The sequence below is a fragment of the Phalacrocorax carbo genome, chromosome 19 (assembly GCF_963921805.1).
Source record: "Phalacrocorax carbo chromosome 19, bPhaCar2.1, whole genome shotgun sequence".
NCBI classification, from domain to species: Eukaryota; Metazoa; Chordata; class Aves; order Suliformes; family Phalacrocoracidae; genus Phalacrocorax; species Phalacrocorax carbo.
In genome coordinates, this window is record NC_087531.1 from 5,277,622 (window position 1) to 5,302,765 (window position 25,144).

The 25,144-nt window shown below is 41.0% G+C and overlaps 1 protein-coding gene across 1 annotated transcript in view; it reads right to left on the bottom strand.

Annotated features, from left to right (window-relative positions):
* Positions 1–12,766, bottom strand: part of LOC135316455 (solute carrier family 12 member 2-like) — a 147,052-nt gene extending 134,286 nt beyond the window's left edge. The window contains exon 1 of the mRNA XM_064469903.1: positions 12,161–12,766. Within this exon, the coding sequence (XP_064325973.1) occupies positions 12,161–12,766 (606 nt within the window). The remainder of the gene's footprint in view (positions 1–12,160) is intronic.
* Positions 12,767–25,144: the final 12,378 nt, after the last annotated feature.

The following is a 25,144-nucleotide window of genomic DNA, read 5'->3' on the forward strand; positions in this document are numbered from 1 at the left end:
TTCTCAAGGAACAAAAGAAAAAGGGGGAAATGTGGGAAACTCTAGCCCGGGAATGGCTAGCAGAAAGAGGGCATTGAAGTAGGAGGACAGGCTCAGGGTCGGAGCGACCTTGGGCCCAGCTGTTGCTGATCGGTAAAACAATGTGAGAAACAAGTAACTGCTAATTGCAAGGCTGAACACAAGAGATAAGCATGGGAGGAGTTGGCATCTACCTCCCAGCCAAGGATGAGCTGTGCTTTTGCAATATGTATGAGCTAATTAACGAACGGTATAAAAGATATTTGCTAATTGCCAATAAACGAGACTTGATGATCATCATCGGATGGTGCCTGTCTCCCGCTGGTTTTCCGTCACTCTGGGGGTCCCAGAGCCCTGGGCTAGAGAACCATGACTATGGGAATGAAACTCCCAACCAACCCTGAACTAGTGCAGGACTTGCTGCTCCAGCTAGATCCCTATAAGTCAATGGGGCCTGATGGGATTCATCCGAGGGTACTTAAAGAGCTGGCTGATGTCATAGCAAGACCTGTCTTAATGATTTTTCAATGCTCTTGGGAATCTGGAGAGGTCCCAGCTGACTGGAAGCTGGCAAACGTAGTCCCAGTATTCAAGAAGGGCAAAAGGGATGACCCCAGTAACTACAGGCCTGTCAGTCTCACTTCTGTGCCTGGCAAAATTATGGAGAAGATTATTCTGGGAGTTACTGAAAAACACCTGAAAGAACACAGTCATTAGTCTCAGCCAATATGCGTTCATGAGGGGAAAGCCCTGTTTCACAAACTTAATTCCCTTCTATGACAAGGTCACCCACTGAGTTGACCAAGGGAAGGCAGTCAATGTAATCTTTTTGGATTTCAGTAAAGCTTTCAATACTGTCACTCACAGTATCCTTCTGGACAAAATGTCCAGCATACAGCTGGATAAACACATAATGCAGTGGGGGAGCAATTGGCTGATGGGTCGAACTCAAAGGGTCATAGTAAATGGGGTTACATCGGGCTGGTGGCCAGTCACTAGTGGGGTTCCGCAGGGATCCATCTTGGGGCTGGTACTCTTTAATGTCTTCATAAATTACTTGGATGCAGGACTGGAAGGAACATTAAGTAAGTGTGCCGATGACACACAATTGGGAGGAGCTGTAGACACTCTTGAGGGCAGAGAGGCACTGCAGAGAGATCTGGACAGACTGGAGAGCTGGGCAGTCACCAACCATATGAAGTTTAACAAGGGCAAGTGCCAGATTTTACACCTGGGGCACGGCAACCCTGGATGTACGTACAGACTGGGGAATGAGAGGCTGGAGAGCAACTCCAGAGAGGGATCTGGGGGTTCTCATTGATGGCAAGTTGAACATGAGCCAACAGTGTGCCTTGGCAGCCAAGAGGGCCAACCATATCCTGGGGTGCATCAAGCACTGTATTGCTAGCCAGTCAAGGGAGGTGATTGTTCTGCTCTGCTCTGTCCTGGTGCGGCCTCACCTCGAGTACTGTGTGCAGTTTTGGGTGCCACAGTACATTAAGGATATAAAGCTACTAGTGAGTGTCCAGAGAAGGGCCACAAAGTTGGTGAAGGGTTTAGAGGAGAAGCCGTATGAGGAGCAGCTAAAGTCACTTGGTTTATTCAGCCTGGAGAAGAGGAGACTGAGGGGAGACCTCATTGCGATCTACAGCTTCCTCACAATGGGAGGAGGAGGGGCAGGTGCTGACCTCTTCTCTCTGGTGACCAATGACAGGACCCAAGGGAATGGCAGGAAAATGTGCCAGGGACCACATTAGGAAAAGGTTCTTCATCCAGAGGGTGGTGAAGGAACAGGCTCCCCAGGGAGGCAGTCACGGCACCAAGCCTGACAATATTCAAGAAGCACTTGGACAACACCCTCAGAGATATGGTGTGAATTTTGGGTTTGTCCTGTGCAGGGACAGCATTTGGACTTGATGATCCTTGTGGGTCCCTTCCAACTCAGGACATTCTATGATTCAGATTCAAATCTTTGCATTTCTTTAAAACTGAAGTCAAGGTCTAGAAGCTTTGTGATCCAGTCTTCAATAAACACATGAAGACTAGCCACATTTACAGAAGGAAAGCTGTAGAATTATAGATAGATATCAACATCCACAGGTACACAGGAGTCTGGTCTCCCATCTGAAATAAATTGTTTGTTTGGCCTTTTTTTTCCTATGCACCAAAAACATTATTTGGAGGACAAGAGTGTTTGACACCAGCATGAAGGTTAAAAAAAAGCAAAACACCAACAACTAAACAAAAAATACACAACCAATCAACCAACAAACTATACACCCACACCACCACACCCCTCTACATCCTCAAGTGTAGATTCACACATCCTCCTTAAGCATAGGAGGATATGAATTGTCTGGGCAAGTTGATGATGAGAGAATGAAAGACAAAAGAGTAAAGACCTCTATTCAGCAGCCATTCAATGTGGCTGCCCCATGACAGACTCACAATGTTCATGTTGCTCACTCCCAGAAATACTGTAGGCCTTCCTGGCAAGTAATAAATCGACATAGTGTAACCAGGGTGATGAAGTTAACCAAACATGGATGCTGCTATATCATCCAACTGAACATTAAGTCTGGGGACAACCAGTGTATTCTTTAATCATTAATGCAATAGATAATGTGTTTCTGTCAGAACTCCTTTCAGACTCAAAGCCTAATTTTTAGATCCCAAAACCCTCACTCCTAGTGCTTAGGGTCCAAACCTCTGTTTTAAGGATCAAATTAAAGCCTCACTTTTAGGTAGTAATGATTCAGGGTATAAATGGTTGGGAGTTACTAATACAATCTAGTGTAGCTCAGCTAAGGCTGGGACCCAGAGCCGAAACTCAGCCAAGATAAGGAGGCAGCCGAAACAAGAACAGCCTGCACTATGACAAAACCTTGTTGCTTTAGGGTGTCAGAGGCCTCAAGATTCGAAGTACCTAAACAAAGTCACAATGACATTTGGCCTTAATTAAATCAGACATACAGAGCCATAAAGATAAGGAACTGCAGAGCAGACACTAAACCAGAACAGACCACCCCTCAAGGGTAATCTCAGAACTGAGTTTGCAAGAACACAAGGGTTAACTAGCGGACACAGTGAGGAAGAGTATGTCCTTCATCCAGAGACCCCTGACGACCACCCAGAAACACCAACAGGCATGCGCAAATGACATCTGAATATGTCTATCTGTTATCAGAAAGCTAATGAATATGTATATAGAACATGTACTTAACCTGCACAATTAGATCTGATGGTATGTACGTTAGGAGGAGTGATCGATTCCCCCCCCCCCCCCCCCCGTGCATCCAGCGCCGTAAATAAAGAATGCCTGCCTTTTAACACTACATTGGTGTTACAAGGTTCATTCCCAATTTTGGTGACAATAGCATGCACCATTAAAAACAAACTCCAGACAAACCAGCCAACCCAAACACTCCCCCCCAAAATATAAAAATATAATAAAAAACCCACAAAAAACCCAAAACAACCCACATGACCACACACCCACACCCACCACACAACTAAACCCACCACCACCACACTCACACCCAAATCTTCCTTTGCCAGGAAACATCTCATCAAGTTTCCACTTACTCTAGTTAACAGGAAATTGTCTCGTTAACATCTAGTCACAAAAAGGAGGCATGACTTCCTGTACAAACTACAGATGCGACTAATCTATCCAACTTAAAAGGAAGAAATACATATAGTATACTTCACACCTTAAATACACATTCTAGCCAGGATTATCTTTAAAATACTCGCATCCTGGTTCTGATGGTTCACTATAAGCACTCCTGGTTTTATATACATCTGTAGTAAGTCCCTCCCAATTTAAGTCAAGTCTTACCCTTCAGATTTTACAGGTCTCTGCAGAAGAGAATTAGGACTGTCTGGGGTGAGGAACATCAGAACTCGAAGTTTTAACACCATCCCTGCCCTCCCCAGAACCAAACTACTAGCTCCCTTATTGCACCAATGCATTTGATCCTTTCCAGAAAAATCACTGTACTGCAAGTGATGATCAAAATAGTTATTCATCACTGTATATTGATTGTCATATTCCCTTTAATATCCATTTGAAGCAAGGGCCTAGTAGAAATTTACTAGCTAAAGCTTTTAAACAAGCAGCAACAATGAACTATGTAACAGTTGTATTGTGAAGTGTATATATAACTGTGTAACTCTAAGCTGATCTTTGAGAACAGAATGTAAGGGTGTCATGAGATAAAAAGAAGATAATGTCTAAATGCCTCAAGGCTGCAGAACCAGTTCTGCAGCTTTGTCAGCAAGATAAGGAAGTAAAAGCTAAAAGGACATGGTGATGCAGAGGAGTAGATAAACGACCACCAGATGCATCTGAAGACCACCAAGATACTAACCCTGCGCGGGCACGCACATTAGGAGGAGTGATCCCCTGTGCGTCCAGCGCTGCAATAAAGAATACCTGCTTAATAGTCGTTCAGACTACTGAGTCCTGATTTTGGCTTTTCACGGCATCACATTGAGATGAAGAGAGAAATTACATTTCTTAGGACAACAGATGCAGGTTCTGAACACAGGTAGTTTTCACTCGATTATCTGAAAAACATAAGCCTAATACATCTCTAACAGCTAGAGACCTTTCAAGTGTCATACAGTTTTCTTGTTCTCCAGAATGAAACAGATGCACCATTTAAATGCTTAAGAGCTGAATCAAACCCTATTAGCAAGCCACTTGCATAGCAGTTTTGCATATATAAGTATAGTCCAAGAAATACATTGGTCTGTAAATAGAACTAAAAATTCCTGTTTCAGCCTTGCTCAGTAACTTGTTTTCAAGACAGGGAATTCCCCAGTCTTATACACACCACCCCAAAAAAAGGTTAACTTGAAGACTTTTTGCTCTGAAAGCCTTCAATTCTCATCCATATCTGCAAAACAGAGTATTATGCACTTCCCATTGAAGAGTCAAGGGAGGAGTAATTATACCACAGTATGACAGCAGTAACCTTATATAAAACTTCCCTTTTTAATTAGAAGTCTATTTCTAAGCGTAATAGGTTCATGAAAATTAAGTTTAAACTATAGTAATAATAGACTATACAGTCAAGTAAATAAACAAAAGTGATTCTGTGAATTAAGCATTGGCTGAATTTTTAATAAGTCACACCACGAACTGGTGGATACAGCTAAAAGCATATTACCATGAGCTAGCAGAGCTGGTACATTCACACATCACTTATATTGGCACAACATTACATTCAGGCTGAAGTTGCCAAACTGCCTACAGCTCAAGAATAAGATTACCAACAACAATCTTCAGGGTTTCTGTACCATGTAAACCCTCAGAATAAGTTGAAACACTACCCTGGTACTGACAGTTATCTTTACAGCTGCAACAGATGTTATTGGTTTTGCATTAAAAAAACTGAATAATCTGAAACAAGAAGTAGCTCATGTGAAGAAAAGTTAACTGGCAAAATGAAGATGCAAGAGATTAACTTCCTTGTTAAAATGGCTCCAGACTGAGTCTGGATAGGAATCCCCCACCACCACACCCAATATCCTTAAGTCAGTTAAAGTCATCAGGCACAGATAATGCATTTTAGGTTGGTTTGTTTGTTTGTTTTTAAATAATTGTCATTTTATCAGGTCTAATCAGCATGCTGAAGTAGAGAAATAAATCAGAGGTGTTCCATATGCTCAAGTTCCAAGAACCAGATAACTTCCAAAATACTGAAATGCAAACAATTTTAAGGCCAAAATTGTGTCACAAGCAGATTCCTTATATACACTTGCACACGGGGCACCTCAGCCCAGCCCTGGGTCTATCCCCCAATCCCAGCTCTGCTGCCCAAAGGTAAGCTGAGCACTAGCATTCCAGGATGGCTACAAGATAATGCTGAGGCTGTTTCTTATCTCATCACCAGGGAAACTTCACTCCCTTGCAAGGAGTAGTTCTATCTCTGGCACTCCTGCTTCCAGCCAGTTTAACCCCTTCTTTCAGTTAGGCCCTCCTCCATGCCAGATCATTCCTCAATCACAAATTACTACTGCTGAGCAGTTACAGTTAGAATTTCCCCTTCAGACTGAAGACTCAACACAACAATCAGATTAGGAGATTTAGACAATGTAAAATTACAAAATAAACATGGTCCTTATAAAATACAAACCCTGGAGAACTAATATGAGTTACTACTGCAAACAGAGCAGTCACCATCACCATCATGGAAAAAAAGTTGTGTGGTATCAGAACAAGTAAAGTGAGGATTTTCTGCAGATTAAAAAAAAGCATTAAGATGCCATTTTACTTGATGCTAGTAAAGCCTCATCTGAGTACAGGTGCATAGACCTCAGTGTTTTTCCAGGAATGATGAATGGGAACAGGTACAAATTAAAGACTTCTGCATCATAAGCAAGCTGACAAAGTATGGGTTAGATAAGTGGACAGTGAGATGAACTGAAAACTGGCTGAACAGCCAGGCCCAGAGGACTGTGATCAGTGGTAAAAAGTCTAGTTGGAGGCCAGTAAGTAGCCATGTACCCCAGGGGTCAATACTAGGGCCAATCCTGTTCAACATCCTAATTAATAATCTGGGCAACTGAACAAAGCGTGCCCTCAGCAAGCTTGCAGATGTGGCTGATAACATACCCAAGGGTTGTGCTGCCATCCAGAGGGACCTTGACAGGCTGGAGAAACGGGCTGACAGGAACCTCATGCAGTTCAAAAAGGGGAAGTGCCAAGTCCTGCACCTGGGGAGGAACAGCCCCAGGCACCAGTATATGCTGGGGGCTGACCAGCTGGAAAGCAGCTTGGCAGAAAAGGACCTGGGGGGCTCCTGGTAGACACCAAGTTGAACATGAACTAGCAACGTGCCCTTGTAGCTAAGGCGGCTAACAGTATCCTGGGCCACATTAGGAGGAGTGTTGCCAGCAGGTCAAGGGAGGTCATCCTTCCCGGCACTGGTGAGGCTGCACCTGGAGTACTGTATCCAGTTCTGGGCTCCCCAGTACAAGAGAGACATTGACATACTGGAGAGAGTCCAGTGAAGGGCCACGTAGATGATTAAGGGACTGGAGTATCTCTCCTATAAGGAAAGGCTGAAAGAGCTAGGACTGTTTAGCCTGGAGAAGAGAGGGCTCGGAGGATTCTTATCAATGCATATGAATACCTGAAGAGAGGGAATGAAGAAGAGGGAGCCAGACTTCTCAGTAGTGCCCACTGACAGGACAAGAGACAAAGGTCACAAATAGAAACACATGAAATTCCATCTAAACACAATAAAACACTGTTTTACTGTGTGGGTGGTCAAACACTGGCACAGGTTGCCTAGAGAGGTTGTGGAGTCTCCATCCATAGAGATATTCAAAGCCCAACCAGGACATGGTCCTGGGCAATCTGCTCTAGGTGACCCTGCTTGAGCAGGGGGGTTGGACCAGATGATCTCAAGAGGTCACTTCCAATCTCAATGGTTTTGTGATTCTAGGATGTCCAAATGCAGAGAACAAGACTAAGAGAGCTTGTCTTGTTTTATTTTAGTAAGATGAAGTTCAGAATGAAAAGTCAAGTACTGTTTACAAACATAAATAACAAGAAGGGAAAGAAGATATTTGAGTTAAATTACATTGACTAAAGAACCAAGAGGCCTACTGACCACAAGTAAGATTCAGCTAAGTACTTCAAGAAGACTTCTATCTGCAGAAGGGTCTCAGTCTTCTAATAGAGGGAAAGGGGAGGAACCAGTTTTAAAAAGAAAGACCTTACATGGTCAGCAAACTCTATAGCCTAGAATCATCTTTCAGTCTTTTATGCATCTTTAGTTGAACTCCACTTTCTTTACAGATTGTTAGACACAGCTTGTGGAGTTTGTGGGGTTTTGTTTGGGTCTTTTTTTTTTGTTGTGGTGTGTTAGGTTTTTGTTGTCCCATTCCATCTCCCCCCAAAAAAACCCCACCCAGAATCCATCTTGTCTCAAAGCTACCAATAATGTTGCCTTTTTTTCCTTACTCCTGTCTCCAAATTCAGAGGAAAGGTGCACGGATTTCTCTGTGTGGGAGGAAGCAAAGTGCAGGTTTGTTTTTAAATGTCTTGTTTGTCATGGGGGGAGCAGAAGAGAAGAAAGTGAAAATCTTCCTCCGAGATCACTGCCTTCTAGTCTGTCAAGGGAAACAACTAATATGTTCAGTAGGTATTTAACAAAAAGAGCAAAGCTACCAGTAGAGGGCTCAGTTCACATACTATCTACTTATCACAGCTATAAGTGACCAAGAGACATTAAATCAGAATCATTCACATAGTGCAAAGTTTCCCATTCTTTCAAAAGAATAAACTCACCAATTAAGGCAATGCTATACAAAAAAATATATTCTATTAATGCATAGTAATGGATAACTAAAACACAGTCCATTTTCAAACATTTTAAAAGCCTTCACCTTCTAGAACCATAAGGTATATAATAGGGTAAAGTATTTTTTCCATTTAGGAAGACATTAAGGCAGATTTGAAAGCAAGGATGGAATTTCTTCTACAGACTATAGCTTTACCTAAAGATGTAGTCAACCCTAGGCAAAAAAAAAATATATATTCCTAAACTGTAAGACGATGATTAAAAAAACCTCTCTAATGGAAACAAAGGATAATTCATACTAATTGGGTAAGCACTGGTCACCTTGGCTCTCTACAGCCAGTAGTGACTGAAGACAAGCCCCCTTACTTGAAATTGAACATGGAAGTTCAGTAGTATGCAATTCATCCATATGAGAGCAGAGTATCTCCCGGTTGTGTTTCCACAACTGGTTTCAAGAGAAATACCTTTCCTTTTTACTATAACAATTACTGTTGGAATGACCAAACAACACTTGAGGTGGTTAAACACCACAACAAAACAAAAGGTACCCCTTGTGCATGTATATGCATCTTCCTCAAATAGTGCTCTTCTGTAAAAAGAAATTGGAAAAACAGACATATGAATCTTGTAAACAAAACTAAAAGAAATTCTGTTAACTGGCACTAGCATTAATTTTACTGTAACAAGTCCCAACATATATTTTACCTTTTAAAAAGGAAAACAGAAATGGGGAAAATTTTAACTGCAAAATGAAATAGCTAAATGCAAAGCAGTGAATCACATTACTGGTTAACAGATTTTTTGATCAATCTTGACAAAAAGTAACTGTCAACTTTGATGTACTAGGTCAAGAAGCTAAATGAAACCAAAGAAATGAATTATAGCTCCCATAGCAAATCAAGCATTTTGTAGGTATAACAACAGACCTTTACTTAGTGAAATTTTTATTCAATGGTACTAGGGCATTTATACCAGCTGCCCTATTAAGTCTTTGGCATACATATTGTACAAGTAAGTTAAGGCAAAAATCACAGATGAAGGAAGGAGTTTAAATTTTCAAGTTTGTAAAAGTCCGTGAAATATCCTCTTTAATGCATGGCATTATTCAACATTGATTATTAATCAGCAGGAACTGAAGCCACTTTGGGAAAGGAGACAAGAGATCCCATGAAACACTACAAAAAAAAACCACAGTAGAGTTTCATGAACATCATACGGCACCATCCCTAGTTAAGAGTTAGCAGCACTCTGTGGCCAGAAAGCAAGTATATAATCACAGATAGAATGTTATTTCATATTCCAGAGATGAGGAAAAAGTAGGTATCCAATGCCATTATTATGCATGACACACCCTTATTAAAGCTTCTGTGTTCTCAGTGCTATCTCACACAAACTACTTCTATAAGACTGAAGTGAAAAAAGTACTTCCCTTCTTCACATAAGTCTCATTGCTTGCTAACACATCAATTGCTTTGGAAATGAAACATCCTACAGCAGAGCAGCTGAGTTAGTCAGTACACAGAACTCCAACTTCACTTTTGAAGTTTATACATGACTGTTCTCAGAATTAATACTGAAGTACAGTATCAACAGTATCAAGTATAACAGACGTTGCAGATTCCATTCCCCCCCCCCTTTTTTTTTTTTTGGGGGGGGGGGCGGGGGACGGGACAGACACACGACACACACAACACCATTTCTTAAAGAAAAGTCTTCATGTAGATACCTACCCACACCACAAAACAAATTTATGTCCTATTAGTAATTAGAGTTAAATAATGCTTACAGTGCAACTGTTTGATAGTGATACAATAATTAGGTCACTCACAGCTCCTGTATGCAATAACCTATCAAGAAAATCCCTTACTATGTTTCCTAATAAAATATGAAGAAACTATACTTTTAGAAACTATACCTTCAGAACAAGTTAAATCCTGTGTTGAAGTGTCTTAACAGTGTCATAAAGAGCTTCCTTGACTGCTACAATATAAACATTGAAATCCTGGCTGCCAAGCTCAGAAATTCAAATAACCTTCTGCTTACAGAACAGAATATCTAAGGACTTGCCCCTTTCTCCATCCTCTAATCCTAGCACAAATCAGAAGTTGGGGGGGGGGGGGGGGGGGGGGGGGAACACTGAGACACACACACACCAATGTTTTCACTTACTGTTAGCTTGTAAATAAACCAGTAACATAACTGACCACTCCTTCTCAATAGTAACTTGTAAACAGATTAAAGAAAAGTCAGTTAACTCCATTAGACGGGAACATGAAAGGTAACAGGAATTTGTTACAGTTAGTAATTATTTTTATATATAACCTTAGATGTGCTGCTGAGATATTTCCTTGCAACCTCAAAAAACTACTTCACTCTGAACAGATGAAGGGTCATCGTTTCTAAACAAAAAACAAACGCACGCCACACATACAAACACTTGGGGAGGAGGGGGGCGGGGGTAAAAAACATGCTCAGGATAGCTCCATTCAAGCCGATGAGTTTATCACATTGACTTTAAAGGACAAGGATCTCACCATTAGAGATGTAGATTAAGTACATCCATTTTCTTGCCCCTTTCCATTAGGCTAAAGAACTGTTTTGTCAACCAATTCTCTTAACAGAAGTTACAGTTCTAGAATTACTAAAAGGTCTGTTTATATGGTGTATGGGGGCTATTCCTGTCTTAGGAATTATGTAACTATAGCATACATTATATAGAAAATTAAAAAGCAGTCTTATCTGTTATATATTATATAAACTAATGTCAAACAGCAAGATATTAAAAGAAATAGGAGAGCCTTAAAAGAACATATGTTGTTTTGTGTGGAATTCCACCTATAAGGAGTGAAAGACTGCAAGAAAACAGCATTGTAATATTTTAATCTGGCTTCCCTTACAATATAATCTAAAAATTACAGCAAATTAATTCCAGGTTCAGCTAAAGTTTGCCTTTTAATAAAGAACCTACTACACAAATAAGCTTTCACTGTAACTTGTCTCCAGTAATATACTTGCTACTCCGAAATTGAAAAAGCTTGACATGCACAGCCCCAAAATTATGAAGCTTTGATCACAATGCCTTGACACACTGGGCTATTTAGCACGACTGAAGATATTACTTAACAAGAAAGGGGCCTCGGATATATCTGTGCAGTTTTCAGCATCATACCAGGTGACAGTTTGGTTGAGGATTGGGTGTGCAGGGAAAGGAGAGATAGCATGCATTTTCAGCTGGTTAGCAGATAAACCTCTTGTCACTACTAAAAGCTGACACATCCTTCTATTTTTTTAAGCATCTCTTCCAAACGTTTTCATTCCCCTCCCCAACCTAATACCCCTTGCAGCCCTTTAGTTTCCTATTTGCTGAAGGCAATACAAGATACCAATGGAAAACCACTTGATTGGCAATACCTCTCTCAGTTCCAGAGAAAACATTTGCCCTACATATGCTACTTCTTATGATGGGGTCCATCTCCAAGAGAGATATGGAAAAAAGACCCACTGTGCCATGAAAACGTATGTGTATATATATACGTAAAAATAAATGTTTCAATTCAAATGCACTGTTTGTGTCTTTTTAAGAACACAATGGGTTTTTTCCTCCTATGAAAACCTACATGCATTTCAGCCAAACGTACAAGACAAGCCCAGAGAAGTAAGCGTGCCATCAAGATATCCCTACACCGGCCGAGGGCAGACCTTGTAGTAGGCAAGGACGGTCCTGGGTATGCCGCCGTTTCCTCCGACAAGAACGGAGGGGTGGAGGAGGGGCAGGGAACGGCCGGGGAACGGCCGGCCGCAGGGATGCCGCAGCCGCTCACCTTGTCCAGCTCATCATGCAGTTCGGCCAGACTAGGCCGGATGAGCTTCTCTCCCAGATCGGCAGCGGTGTGGCGGTAGTGGTCTATCCGGGGCACAGCGTCCATGGTGTTGTGGCCGAAGGTGCGCAGATAGTAGGTGTTAGTGTGAGTATCGTAGTAGTGGTGATGGTGCCGCCCCTCCGAGTGGAGGCTGCCCTCGCTCAGCATTGCGTCGCCGCCGTTTTGCAAGCTGACGTTGCCGCTCTCCGAACTGCCGCCGCCAGACTCCCCTGGGGTCTCATCACCGACTGACAGGTCGGTAAACACGAAGTTTACCCGAAACCTGCCCTTGGCTTCCTCGCTGCTTTTCCCCAGCACGCTGCCTTCCCTGCCCGCCTTTTCGGCCGCTTCTGCTGGGCAGCCGGAGCTCTCGGTGATCAGATCCACCTGAAAGCGGCTCTGGCTCGGCGTGGGACCCAGCGGTCTGCTCAGCACACTGTCGACTGCCACGGCCGGTTCTGCACCGCCTGCTGCCGCATCCTTGTCCTCCAAGTACGGCTTTTCACTCACGGCCCTAAACTCAGTAACCGTCTTCTGCTCCGCAGAGCCGGACTGCTTCCCCTCCATGTCTCCTCCTCGGGAGACTAAGGACAACACATAACAACCCTTGGTGCTCTGAACCCCCTTCGCGACGACAGCTCCAGTGCTTTAAACAGCCAACCAGCGCCCAGGACAGAAGTTGCATCAGAGACAACGCAAGGCCCCGCCTCAGCGCCAAGTGATGATGCTGCCGGTACAGCCGCCACCGCTTTGGAGAAAGGCGGTAGCATTCGCTCTCTCCCCCTCCCTCTCTACAGCTACTTTTCGCTCACTCTAGCTTCCCCTCAGCAAGGCCTTTTTTCATCAGCTTTCTCTCGCGCTGACCTGACCTCCTGAGTCCTCCCCTTACGCAAGGACACGTCCCCACAGCTCACTCAACACCCACCGCTCTGACAGCGCCGCGCGGAGCTTTAAAAATCAGGAAGCGACAAAAGTTCCCCCGGGCCGGGAAGGAAAAGGTTTCTGATGCCTCACTCTATCCGGCTGTTCCACCTGATCCCTGCTCCGGAGAGACAGGAATTTGGCCGCGAACCCGGCCAGTATCGCCTCACTTAGCCCTCTTCCCTGCTCGGGAGGAGGTGAGATGCTGGGAGCTGGTGAGGCCACCAGCGCCGCCTGCTCTCGAGACTCTGCCCGCTTCTCACTGCAGTGGCAAAAGCTACTCCTGAGCTCGGCGGCAACTCCTCACGGCCGAAACTATGGCTGCTAGCGCATCAGCCTTGCGCGTGGTGGGGGTGGGCAGTGTTTCTACTTCTTGGCTCCATTCAATTGTCTTTCCCAATTGTGTGATTATTTTTTTTTTTTAATTCAGGTTCTTCTCCTTTATCTAGCAAACTCTGAGTGCTAACATCTGTTTTCTAGCTCACCTCATCTGTACGTGTTTTGTTTAAATTCACAACAAATTTGGTGACGTGATCCAGCAGAAAAGGACTGGAGTTTTAAAACAAAGTTTGTTTGTGGTTTTTTTAACAGTTAGAGGAAGTATTTCAATTTTAGGGATGTATGTGTGCATAAGAGATGAGAACACTTAAGTAGATGCAAAAGATGGGGACACTGATCCTTTCACAAGTGCTTCCTATTCAAACACTATTCTACAAAAGAACAAAACCCATATAGTTTAGAATTATTTGAGAAATTCCTTGATGGACCCCAAAACTCCTGAGAGTAACAGATTAGAAAAGTCAGGATGTAGGAAAATTTCAAAATGTAAAACATGAATATTCATGAGTGAGCTAGAAAAAAAAAAAGGTTAAACCATGGTAAAATTTTCAGTTTGATCAACGGATAAGAACTTGAAAAACAGTGAATGATAGAGAGAAAGTCAGAATAAAGGAATTTGGTTCAGAATTGGAAGCAAAGGGCACTATAATAGCAGATCATATGGAAAGGAAATCCTCCACTGTACATTTTGTATAAGCAGGCATAAATATGGCATGATCAATACCTGCATATAATTTGTCATATGTTAAGGTGTTTGAAAGCAATCTAGATTTGGAAATGCTTATTAGCAATTTCTGTCAATTTCCTGTATAAATATATAAAATATATAAAGCTATGTAAAAACATGAAAGAGGAGGGAAGCAACTTGCAAAATCCCATATACTCAGTAATGATAGAATTCTTTAATGATATTTAGCAATTTAAAAAAATCAATCAGCATTCTATATATAGCTACATACATATTGGCTACGTTTGCAAGGCCTACAGTCTGCTTAATGTCAGTTCCTCTTTTGTCTTTGTTTATGCGTGCAATACAATACTCAAACATTTAACCTGTGCCACAATTCTATATTCTCAGAATCAGTTTAGGTAGGCCTCAGTCATACTGAGGAAAGCCAAAACACTGGTACAAGCAAAACAGGCAAATGGAGCTCTTGCACTTTAAACTTCAAGAAGGGGTTCCTGGTACATAGAAGAGGGAATCACAAAATGGTTTGGGTTAGAAGGGACCTTAAAGATCATCTAGTTCCAACCTCCCTGCCATGGGCAGGGATACCTTCCACTAGATCAGGTTGCTCGGAGCCTCATCCAACCTGGCCTTGAACACTTCCAGGGAGGGGGCATCTACACCCTGTTCCAGTGTCTCACCATACTCACAGTAAATAATTTCTTCCTTATTTCCAACCTAAATCTACCTTCTTTCAGTTTAAAACTGTTACCCCTCATCCTATCACTATACTCCATGATAGAGAGTCCCTCCCCATTTTTCCTTTAGGCCCCCTTTACTGGAAGGCTGCTATAAGGTCTCCCTGGAGCCTTCTCTTCTCTGGGCTAAACAACCCCAACTCTCTCAGCCTGTCCTCATAGGGGAGGTGCTCCAGCCCCCTAATCATCTTTGCAGCCCTCCTCTGGACCCACTCAAGCAGGTCCATATCTTTCTTGTACTGGGGGCCCCAGAGCTGGATGCAGTACTCCAGGTGGGGTCTCAAGAGCAGAGTAGAGGGGCAGAATCACCTCCCTCGACCTGGCCACTCTTCTTTTTACACAGCCCAGAATGCAACTGGCTTTCTGGGCTGCTAGCACACATTGCTGGCTCATATTCATTTTTTCATCCACCAGTATCCCAAAGTTCTTCTCTACAGGGCTGCTCTCAATCCAACATTGCCCAGCCTGTATCCATGTTTGGGATTGCCCTGACCCAGGTGCAGGACCTTGCACTTGGCCTTGTTGAATCTGATGAGGTTCACATGGGCCCACTTGTCAAGCTTGTCCAGGTCCCTCTGGATGGCATCCATTCCCTATAGAGTATCAACCACACCACTCAGCTTGGTATCATCTGCAGACTTGCTGAGGGTGCACTCAATTCCACTGTCCATGACCCCGACAAAGATGTTAAATAATACTGGTCCTAATATGGACCCCTGAGGGACACCACTCATCACTGGTCTCCATCTGGACATCGAGTCATTGATCACAACTCTTTGAGCACAACCATCCATCCAATTCCTTATCCACCGAGTGGTCCACCCATCAAATCCATGCTTCTCCATTTTAGAGACAAGGATGTTGTGTGGGACAGTATCAAATGCTTTGCACAGGTCCAGGTAGATTACATCAGTCACTCTCTTCCCTTAGCCACCAATGCTGTAACCCCATTGTAGAAGGTCACCAGTCAGGCACACTTTGCCCTTAGTGAAGCCATGTTGGCTGTCACCAATCACTTCTGTTTTCCATGTGCCCTAGCATAATTTCCAGGAAGATCTGCTCCATGATCTTACCAGGCACAGAGGTGAGACTGACTGGCCTGTAGTTCTCTGGGTCTTCCTTTTTAACCTTTTTAAAAATGGGGGTTATGTTTCCCCTTTTCCAGTCACTGGGAACTTCACCAGTCTGCCACAACTTTTCAAGTATGATGGATAGTGGCTTAGAAACTTCATCTGCCAGTTCCCTCAGGACCCTCTGATGCATCTCATCAGGTCACAAGGACTTGTGCACATTGAGGTTCCTTAGATGGTCTCGAACCTGGTCTTCTACAGTAAGCAGTACTTCATTCTCCCAGTCCCTGGATTTGGATTCTGTGAACTGGGCAGCACAGCTAGAGCACTTGGCAGTGAAGACCGAGGCAAAAAAGGGGTGGGACACAGAAAAACCCTAAGAGAGAAGAGTACATCATCATGGTGGATGATGAATCCATATAAGAATTCACACATGAATCCACATGAGGGAGACCCTTATGGATGTGAAAGAAAAGGACAAGGCGCAGAGTGCTTAGATAGAGTTTGTGATATGCACCCATCTACTGTAATGTGAGGTGATGATAAATCCTGGCACTGAAGAAAGTGAAAACTTGGAGACACTACCACAGTGTTGGGGAATGTTAAAAATGGAACAAGCACACATCCAAACAAATAACTTATAAGTATCTGACAGGCAGAATTGTTAACATTCTATATCCGTTCTGCTGGGTTTTGAACATTGGGTTAGATTTGCTATATTGTTATTACCCAAATATAAGCAATTTACTTGATATGTTTTGATAAAGCCTTATATACTTCAGCAGAGTTTAGAGTTACATTGTCTAAGATAAATGCAGTATAAATATTTTTGCCAAAATATAAATATTGGTGTATTTTACAATGCAGGCATATCTTTTTCTGTATGTCCAACATCTATAAAGTAGATAACTGAATTTTGAGGGTTTTATTTTTAATATATTTCTTGTGCATGTCATTACATTTATAGTATTATTAAATTCCATTTTAATTATCTGACACTAAGATTGTGATAATTGTGTGGAATTTTGCAAATCATTGTGAAAATACCCTATATGCTGCACAGTGATTTTCCTGTGATGCAAATGTTTAAATATCTTCTAATACATCATTAATAACATATTGTGTGACTATAAGGTAATGGCAATGTAGACACTGAGAGTTACTACCAGAAACCAAAAGGAGATTGTTGTGCATGCTTGTGTCAACTGAACATTATGCTGGGAATCAGTAACTAAATATTTACAGAGGGAGACAAAAGAATGTACCTTAGCCTGAGTTCTCTGCAGTTGTACGTGTAGTAATACTGAAGGTACCAAACCATTCAAAAGATGTTCAATAGCGACTGAGTTAGAAACAACACTCATATTTTGATAGCAATGGTGACAATAAAATGGTACTACTTCAATGCAACCACTGCATGGCTCCAGCCAAGGCCTTAGAGCCTTGCACCCCTGGACAGAAAGTTCCCTTGCAGCCAGTTGCCAATAGCAACATTTCTGCACCCATGCAACTACCTCTGCTTTTCAAGCACCAAGAGTCCAATCTCACTATGTGCGCATAGACCAAGCCACTGAAATACTTAAGACAGCCCTACAAACCAATAGGTGAAATGGAAGTAGCAGAAACTATTCTGAAAATTTGCCTGAGCAGAAGTAAGCAATTTTTTTTATTCCTAATGTAGGGAACATTCCCAGGACAATCAATCTAGCATTAATATGAAAAAGGTAGATCTACAGGTTCACTTCACACATGGTGTTGCTGAGCATTTTTAAACTGTTACTTGGATTACTCTGACCTTACACCTGTGTTGGATAGAATGATCTCAGTCATTTACCCAGTCATTTAGAGTTTGCCCCAATCTTCCTATCATTTTACTTCAACATTAACAAGATTTTTCTAATTTCATCAGACCCATATTTGTATATTGGTAAAGTGTTTTCAGCCCAATATATAGGAGGTGCATTATAACGTTATTAGTATAGCAGTTTTGAATAGTGCACACTTTGTTTATTGATTGCCTGGCTGCAAACAATGAAAAATAATATGCAGTTCATGTTCCAGGTTGTGTTGACCCCTACTGAACATACTAGTATGCAGCAGATTTGATACTGACTGGATAATTTTTAAAGCACTAACCCAAATGATGTAATTCACAAGAACACGCATATGGGTTAGCTTAAGCTTTTGTAAATCTTCCTGCTCACCCTCACTTTTGTCACAATCAGAGTACAGCTGTAGAAAAGCAAGCCACTCAGCAAGCAACAAAACAAAATATAGTTTGTTCTATTTTTATATCTAACACATGCTTGATTTTGATGTTTAAAAAGGTATGCATTCCAGTTTTAGGCTTCACACAGCTGGGGCATATAAACAGTCTGTCACAGGTGCAGATTTGTAGTTCACGCTGCAGGTTTTTTTCCCCCAACAGCTTCTTTCACAAAATCTGTGAGTAGTTTGCAATCTAAAGGCCTCTGCTTACTATTGAATTTGTGCAAAAGTTACACAAAAAAGGAGGAAGGACAGGCAAAGTGTTGTGGTTTAATCCAGCAGGCAGCTAAACACCACAAAGCTGCTCAAACACCTCCCTCTCTCCAGTGGGATGGGGGAGAGAACTGGAAGGGCAAAAGTAAGAAAACTCATGGTTTGAGATAAGAACAGCATAATAATTAATAATTAAAATAATTATAATTATGATGATAATATTGTACTGAAAAGGAAAACAATGAGAGAGATAAACAAAACCCAGGGAAAAATAAGTGATGCAACCACTCACCACCTGCTGACTGACACCCAGCCAGTCCCTGAGCAGCAATCACTGCCCCCCAGTTAATATACTGAGCATGACATCATATGATATGGAATATCCCTTTGGCCAGTTTGGATCAGCTGTTTTGGCTATGCCCCCTCCCAGCTTCTTGTGCACCTGGCAGAGCATGGGAAGCTGAAAAGTCCTTGACTAGTGTAAACACTACTTAGCAACAACTACAAGACCAGTGTATTATCAACATTATTCTCATACTAAGTCCAAAACACAGCACTATACCAGCTACAAGGAAGAAAATTAACTCTATCCCAGCCAAAACCAGGACATAACATGACCACCTTTTGAGAAGAGATTAGGCTGTAGTGATTCTAGAAGCCCTTTTTTTTCTTCCTTTGGCTACTACCCAAATGATAGTAGAAGAAATCAAATTGTATTCCCAAACCTTCAGACGTGGAAAGATTATAATCTTTAATTGCAGTTTGATAAGTACTATCCTCCAAGATAGTAGCTAATGTGACAAAAATTGTCTCAGGCATCAGAAAATTAGCTCAGGCTAGATACCTAGCCATTAACACATAAATTGAGAGAGGAGAAATCTTTACCAGAAAGCTGATTAAGCTCATTATTCTAAGAAAACATCTATATCATAGAACCATAGAATCATTAATGTTGGAAAATACCTCTAAGATCATCAAGTCCAACCGTCAACCCAACACTAACCATGTCTCCTAAACCATGCCCTGAAGTGCAGCAGAAGATATACTACTACACTAAATTTGAATTAAGTCAATTTTATAATGCATTTATTGCAAGACAAGAGGAAGTATATTAAGAGTGGAGAACGCATGTAGGAGGTAAGATGCTGACAGGTACCTCTCCCTATTCCTTTGCTATTCCCCCTCCCCCATTTCCACATCTAGTACTTTTCCTGTAACACTGTTCACTGCAGGGCAGCTTAGGAGTGTTTTGGCATGGAACAGTCTGCTTATTCTTCCTAAAGATTGCAAAGAGATCATAAACCCTTATTAGCATTCTTAACCTTTTTATATGTAACTGACAGCATTAGTTTTCTGTGCTAAGTTCAAACAAGCAGCAGTGCTACAATGTGGGGAAGAAGGCACATATGTTCAAATTACTGGGTAGCCAGTCACAGAGCTCCTCATCTTGTCATTTAATGGATCTTGCAAGTAGAATTGTCACCCCTCACACATTGGAAGTGCTCTCTTTAGGACATACCACTGTCATGATTAAGTTAGAGGAGAAACATGTCACTGAACCTTTTTATTAATTAATTCCTTGTTCAAGTCACTAATATGACTTCCACCAACTTTTTGCCAAAATTCAGATTTCTGTTATACTCCCTCCCCTCCATCTTTTCTTGGCAGAACTGGTGTTTCATTCCTTGTATGGTTAGAGTAGTGAGGAAACAAGTCCCAAACTTAATTACATCAAAATGGAATGTGAATGCCAATTATTTTTTTCATAGAAAAAATGATAGATAAAAGTCAGGTCAATTATTTAGATGATGGGACATTTTGTCTAGAAAGTTATCATCTTTTTCCAACTGGCCAAATGAAATAAGAGATATATCTACCCTTACTTCATACATAATTTTAGACTAGTATGATTATGGTACTATTCCAATAACATTTTCACTTATGCAGCACTATTTCATATATATTTCAAAGCATTTTAAAGTATGAGCAAACATTAATCCTGCTTATAAAACAGAAGATAGGTTTGTTCCAACTGGCATATGATTTTGGTAGAGTTGAGGAGAAGATTGAGGTCTTGTGTTTTCTTGTCACATTAGTCCAAAGCTACAAGAACCATTTGTGAAAAATACCAGAATGCTGACATGTAATGCTTGGCATTAGCATTTGACTGAGTATGTGTTTCTAGAGATGACAGAACATAATCTCTTTTGCAGTTTACAGGGGGGTTTGCCTCTTTTACATAAGAGTTGTTTTCACAGCACAGATCATGCTTAAGGCAAGCACTGTCTAAATATGCTTGGATGCATGCAGATGCATGTTTTGCAGCTTTGTCAGAATCCAATATATGGCAATTAAAAGAGATTATGAGATCCTACAAGGAAGGCAAACAAGTTTCTAAAAAGGGTATTTACCACACCAAAGCATTTACCAGCGTGATCTTTAAAAGAATTACAGCAGTTAATAAGCTGCTGTGATACTCCATTGTCTGTTAGATACCATAAAAGCCCATTCTATTCAGAGTTCAGACCCTGAAATATGTGAAACCTGGTACAGTCAGGATAAGGCTAATCGTTTGATGTGACAATTTTACCAAAGTCCCACTATTTCTCCTGAACACACAGTACCCTCTTGTTATCAAGAAAACAAATCCAAATATTATGACTTTTAAACTTAACTCAATACCTTTACTGATAAACTAGACTGACAGTTGATACTTCCCAATGAGGGAGCAATATGTGGTACGATTATAAAGCTTGCCCTCTGTTGTGGTTTAGCCAGCAACTCAGCCCCACACAGCCACTCACTCACTCCCCCACCGGTGGGACAGAGGAGAGAATCAGAAGGGTAAAGCTTGTGGGTTGAGATAAGAACAGTTTAATAATTAAAAAAAAACCCAACAACAATAATGCAATAAAAAGGAAAACAATGAGAGGCACAAAACCCAGGGCAGGGCAAATGAGCCACCAAAACAAACCACACATGACACAACCACCCACCAACCAGATACTGCCAGTTCCTGAGCCATAACAAGTCCCCTGTGCTAATTGCCCCTGTTAATATACTGGTCGTGGTGTCACATGGTATGGAATGAAGATCCCATTGGCCAGTCGGGGTCAGCTGTCTTGGCTGTGGCCCTGCCCCTCACGGCCTCTTGCCCACATGGCAGAGCATGGGAAGCTGGAAAGGTCCCTGACCACCACAGGCACTACAATGAAGAGAATTAACCCTTTCTCAGCCAAAACCAGCACACCCTCTTAAATACTATACAGACCAGCTAACCATCAGATGATCTTGCATGGAGGATTTATCATCCATGGTGTATATATATGGGGGGGGCGGCATACACAATATGACAACCACACACAAATAAAGCATCTATTCTTAATTCTACAAAAGTAAACTGGAATTTGTTCTAAAGCATTTTTTCTCAAGAACAGTGAAGATGTAGCAGAGCATAGGGTTCTCCATCTTTGCATCCAGAAAACTAAATGCCTTTCAGTGTGATCCAACACATGGTTCAAATAAGTGTCCTTTATACTGAATGTCCATAGGGTTCCTAAAGTTCAGCTAGGTTCTATGTAACTCTCCCCACTTTTCATGGGAAGTTACTGACAGGAAATTGCCAAGCAAGCCCAACTGCACCTCAGTGGCAGTTCTAGGATGTATTAAGTAGACACTACTTTGAGAATATTTTTTTATTCACTTCAAATTTGTAACAAGTTGAATTTTAGTCTACATAAACATGAATGTAATGCACCATGTACAGATTAGCAGTGACTTCCTGTGAAGTGAAGATACCATTTAGCTTGAGCATCTCAAGATTCTGCATAGTTCATACTTGCATTATATTCTAAAAACTATCATCTCCTGTAACTGGAACAAGTAAAGAGGAAGTTTTACTAAAAATATTTTATCTTATTTTCATTACAGAACATCATTATTATGTTCATGCAACTTCAGGTTTTTGTTTGGTTTGGGTTTTTTTGTTCTTGATTGTTTTGGGGTTTTTTTGGGGGTTGGTGTTTTTTTTTTCCCATTCAATGTGGCAGAACAGCTAATTCCCAAGTTACAAAAATATGAAAAATGAATGAAAAATTAATGTAATCTACCTTCCTTTCAAACTCTGCAAAAATTTTCCTCACTTTGAAAGATACAAAGAGAAACCCTAAATATTAGGTTCCATTTTCTTCAGTGGGGGCAAACAATAGTGGGATGGGACAGAAAGAAGAAAGGAATATATATGCAAAAGAATAAACCCAACTCTTTTTCAGTTTAGTTTTAAAAAATAACACATTCATCCATGGAAAGTTTTGATCAAACCATCTGAAATCAATATAACTTAAAGACATGCCTCCTTATTTTTTCCCCCCATTTTTGTCTATTTATCACAGTAGCACATGTTCCAAAAGCAAACAAAACCCCAGCCTGTCATTCATTTCATACGACTTCAAATACAAGTCAGATTTGATGCCACCTGTGAATCAGATCCTTCAAGTACATCCTTCTCTCCCTTTCTGCAGAATCAATTCTAAGTGACTGACTTCCTAGGTATATATTACTCTGCCATGTGCAATCTATTGTGTTCTCTGTAATGAAACTCAACACTGATATTTAGAAAGTTGATACAGCCAATCAACGAAGCCACTAATTCCCATCCAAGAAGTTAATTAACAGGACACATTTTCTTTAAATGTGAATTCTCAATTAATGCAATTCGATGTTCCCTTGTGTTGGATGTATGCCTTGTTATTTACAGGCAAAACCAAAACACTTTTAACCTGAACATATGATTTGCTCTAATAACCTAGAGCATGCTTAAACCAGTGCTTACTTGCTGAAAACAAACTCCCTTCTAATAAATCCCATTTGGGGGGGGAGGGTGTGCATCAAGAGGAATAAACACATTAAGTCGATAGTATCTCAATTCCAAAAGCACAATGCCTTCTAGCTAGCTGGACTCTGTGCTCCTCAGAGAAGATGAAAGCACAGTAAAACTTGAAGCTACATCTTTTGTCAGTCATGGATTCCATTTATTTTGCTGTCTTAATTTTGTGAGAAATTCACATAACCAGATGTATTTTCTCCTGAAATGGACACAAGACCAGAGAGGGATTTTCACTTTTTCTATTTTTTCTAATTTTCACAGCCTGCAGACTTGCCTGGTTTACCTCATATGAGAGGTAATTATCTGTAAAACAACCTAGTTTTTGATATGGCTTTTAAAGAAAACTGGTAAAACGGAACATGCTCTAGATTCAAAGATAGAAACAAAAGCCCGAGACCTACAGCAGTTAAGACTGAAATACAGTTACACATGGAAATTATTCATTTTGAAAGGAGCTTTAAGGAAATTATTCTAAAACTCTAACTTATCACCAGTCAACAGTTAAGAAAGTGTATATATCAGACCAAATGGACCTGAAAATGAGAGTTTTGAACTGAATTTGGCTGCCTGATGAGAATTCATAGAGCAAAGTAACCTCTGTGGAAGAGAGTTTCACTCATCGTGTTTCAGTCCTGTAGCCTGAAAGTTCACATGGTGATAAGAACATCTTATGACAGAACTCTTGAATGCATTTCTTTTTCCCCTTCTTGTTAATTAAATTATGAATGGATTGGACTACTGTTATTTCAGCTACATAGCTGAAAGAATAGCATGATCTAGGACATGTGTATTAGCAGCAGAATTTGTGAAATACTTGACCTCAAAAAGTATTCGAGAGACTAGGACTTTGGCTCAATATAATTTTGGAGTCCAGCTGTATATACAAATATACATAAAATACTTTTCATTATTTGGGAATCATATAGGATTAAAGTTGTATGCTTCAGTGTATTCAAACTCAATTATAAAAATATGCATTGCTTGTAAGCCATAGGCAGTCCATTTGCTTGTCAAAGTTTTCAAATACATTCCAATAATGAATAGTTTGCCAAATAGCTTGATTCAAGTTTTGCCCAAAGATAAGAACAGCAACATTTGAAGTGTTTATTTGACAAATTAGCTCTTTAGCAGAAAATATAGCATATATATTACCTTATTATCACTTGTTTTAGTCTTTCAAGCTGTGAGAAGTCTTTAAGATCTTATTGCATAATTTCTGCATATAATGGAAGGGGGAGGTAAAATATCAAGAAAAAAAAATCCAGGAAAAAAATAGTTTCATATTCAAAGAAACTGAACGTCATCTTGAATAATTAGATTTTATACTTCCCTCTAAGATTGTATGTGATACTGGCTGAATCACATTATCCCAGACATCTACTATACAATTCTTATATTCTTGGATCTAAACTTAAACCACACAGAGTTTGCAGTAGACTTGAGCAATGACTTCTACAGATGAAATTAGGAGTTCAACTTTTCAAAGGGCTATTACATGCTAAACATGCTCAAAGAGTTACTATTTTGTTATCACAAAGCTGTCACGTTTTAATGAGTTCTGGGTTTAATGCTTTCCTCCATATGAAAACTACCACCTAACTTAGAAATATAGAATGGTTTGGGTAGGAAGGGACCTTTTAAAGATCATCTAGTTCCAACCCCCCTGCCATGGGCAGGGACATCTTTCACTTGCTCAGGTTGCTCAAAGCCCCGTCCAACGTGACCTCAAACACTTCCAGGGATGGGGCATCCACAACTTCTCTGGGCAACCTTTTCCAGTATTTTACCAACCTCGTAGTAATGATTTTCTTCCTTATGTCCAAT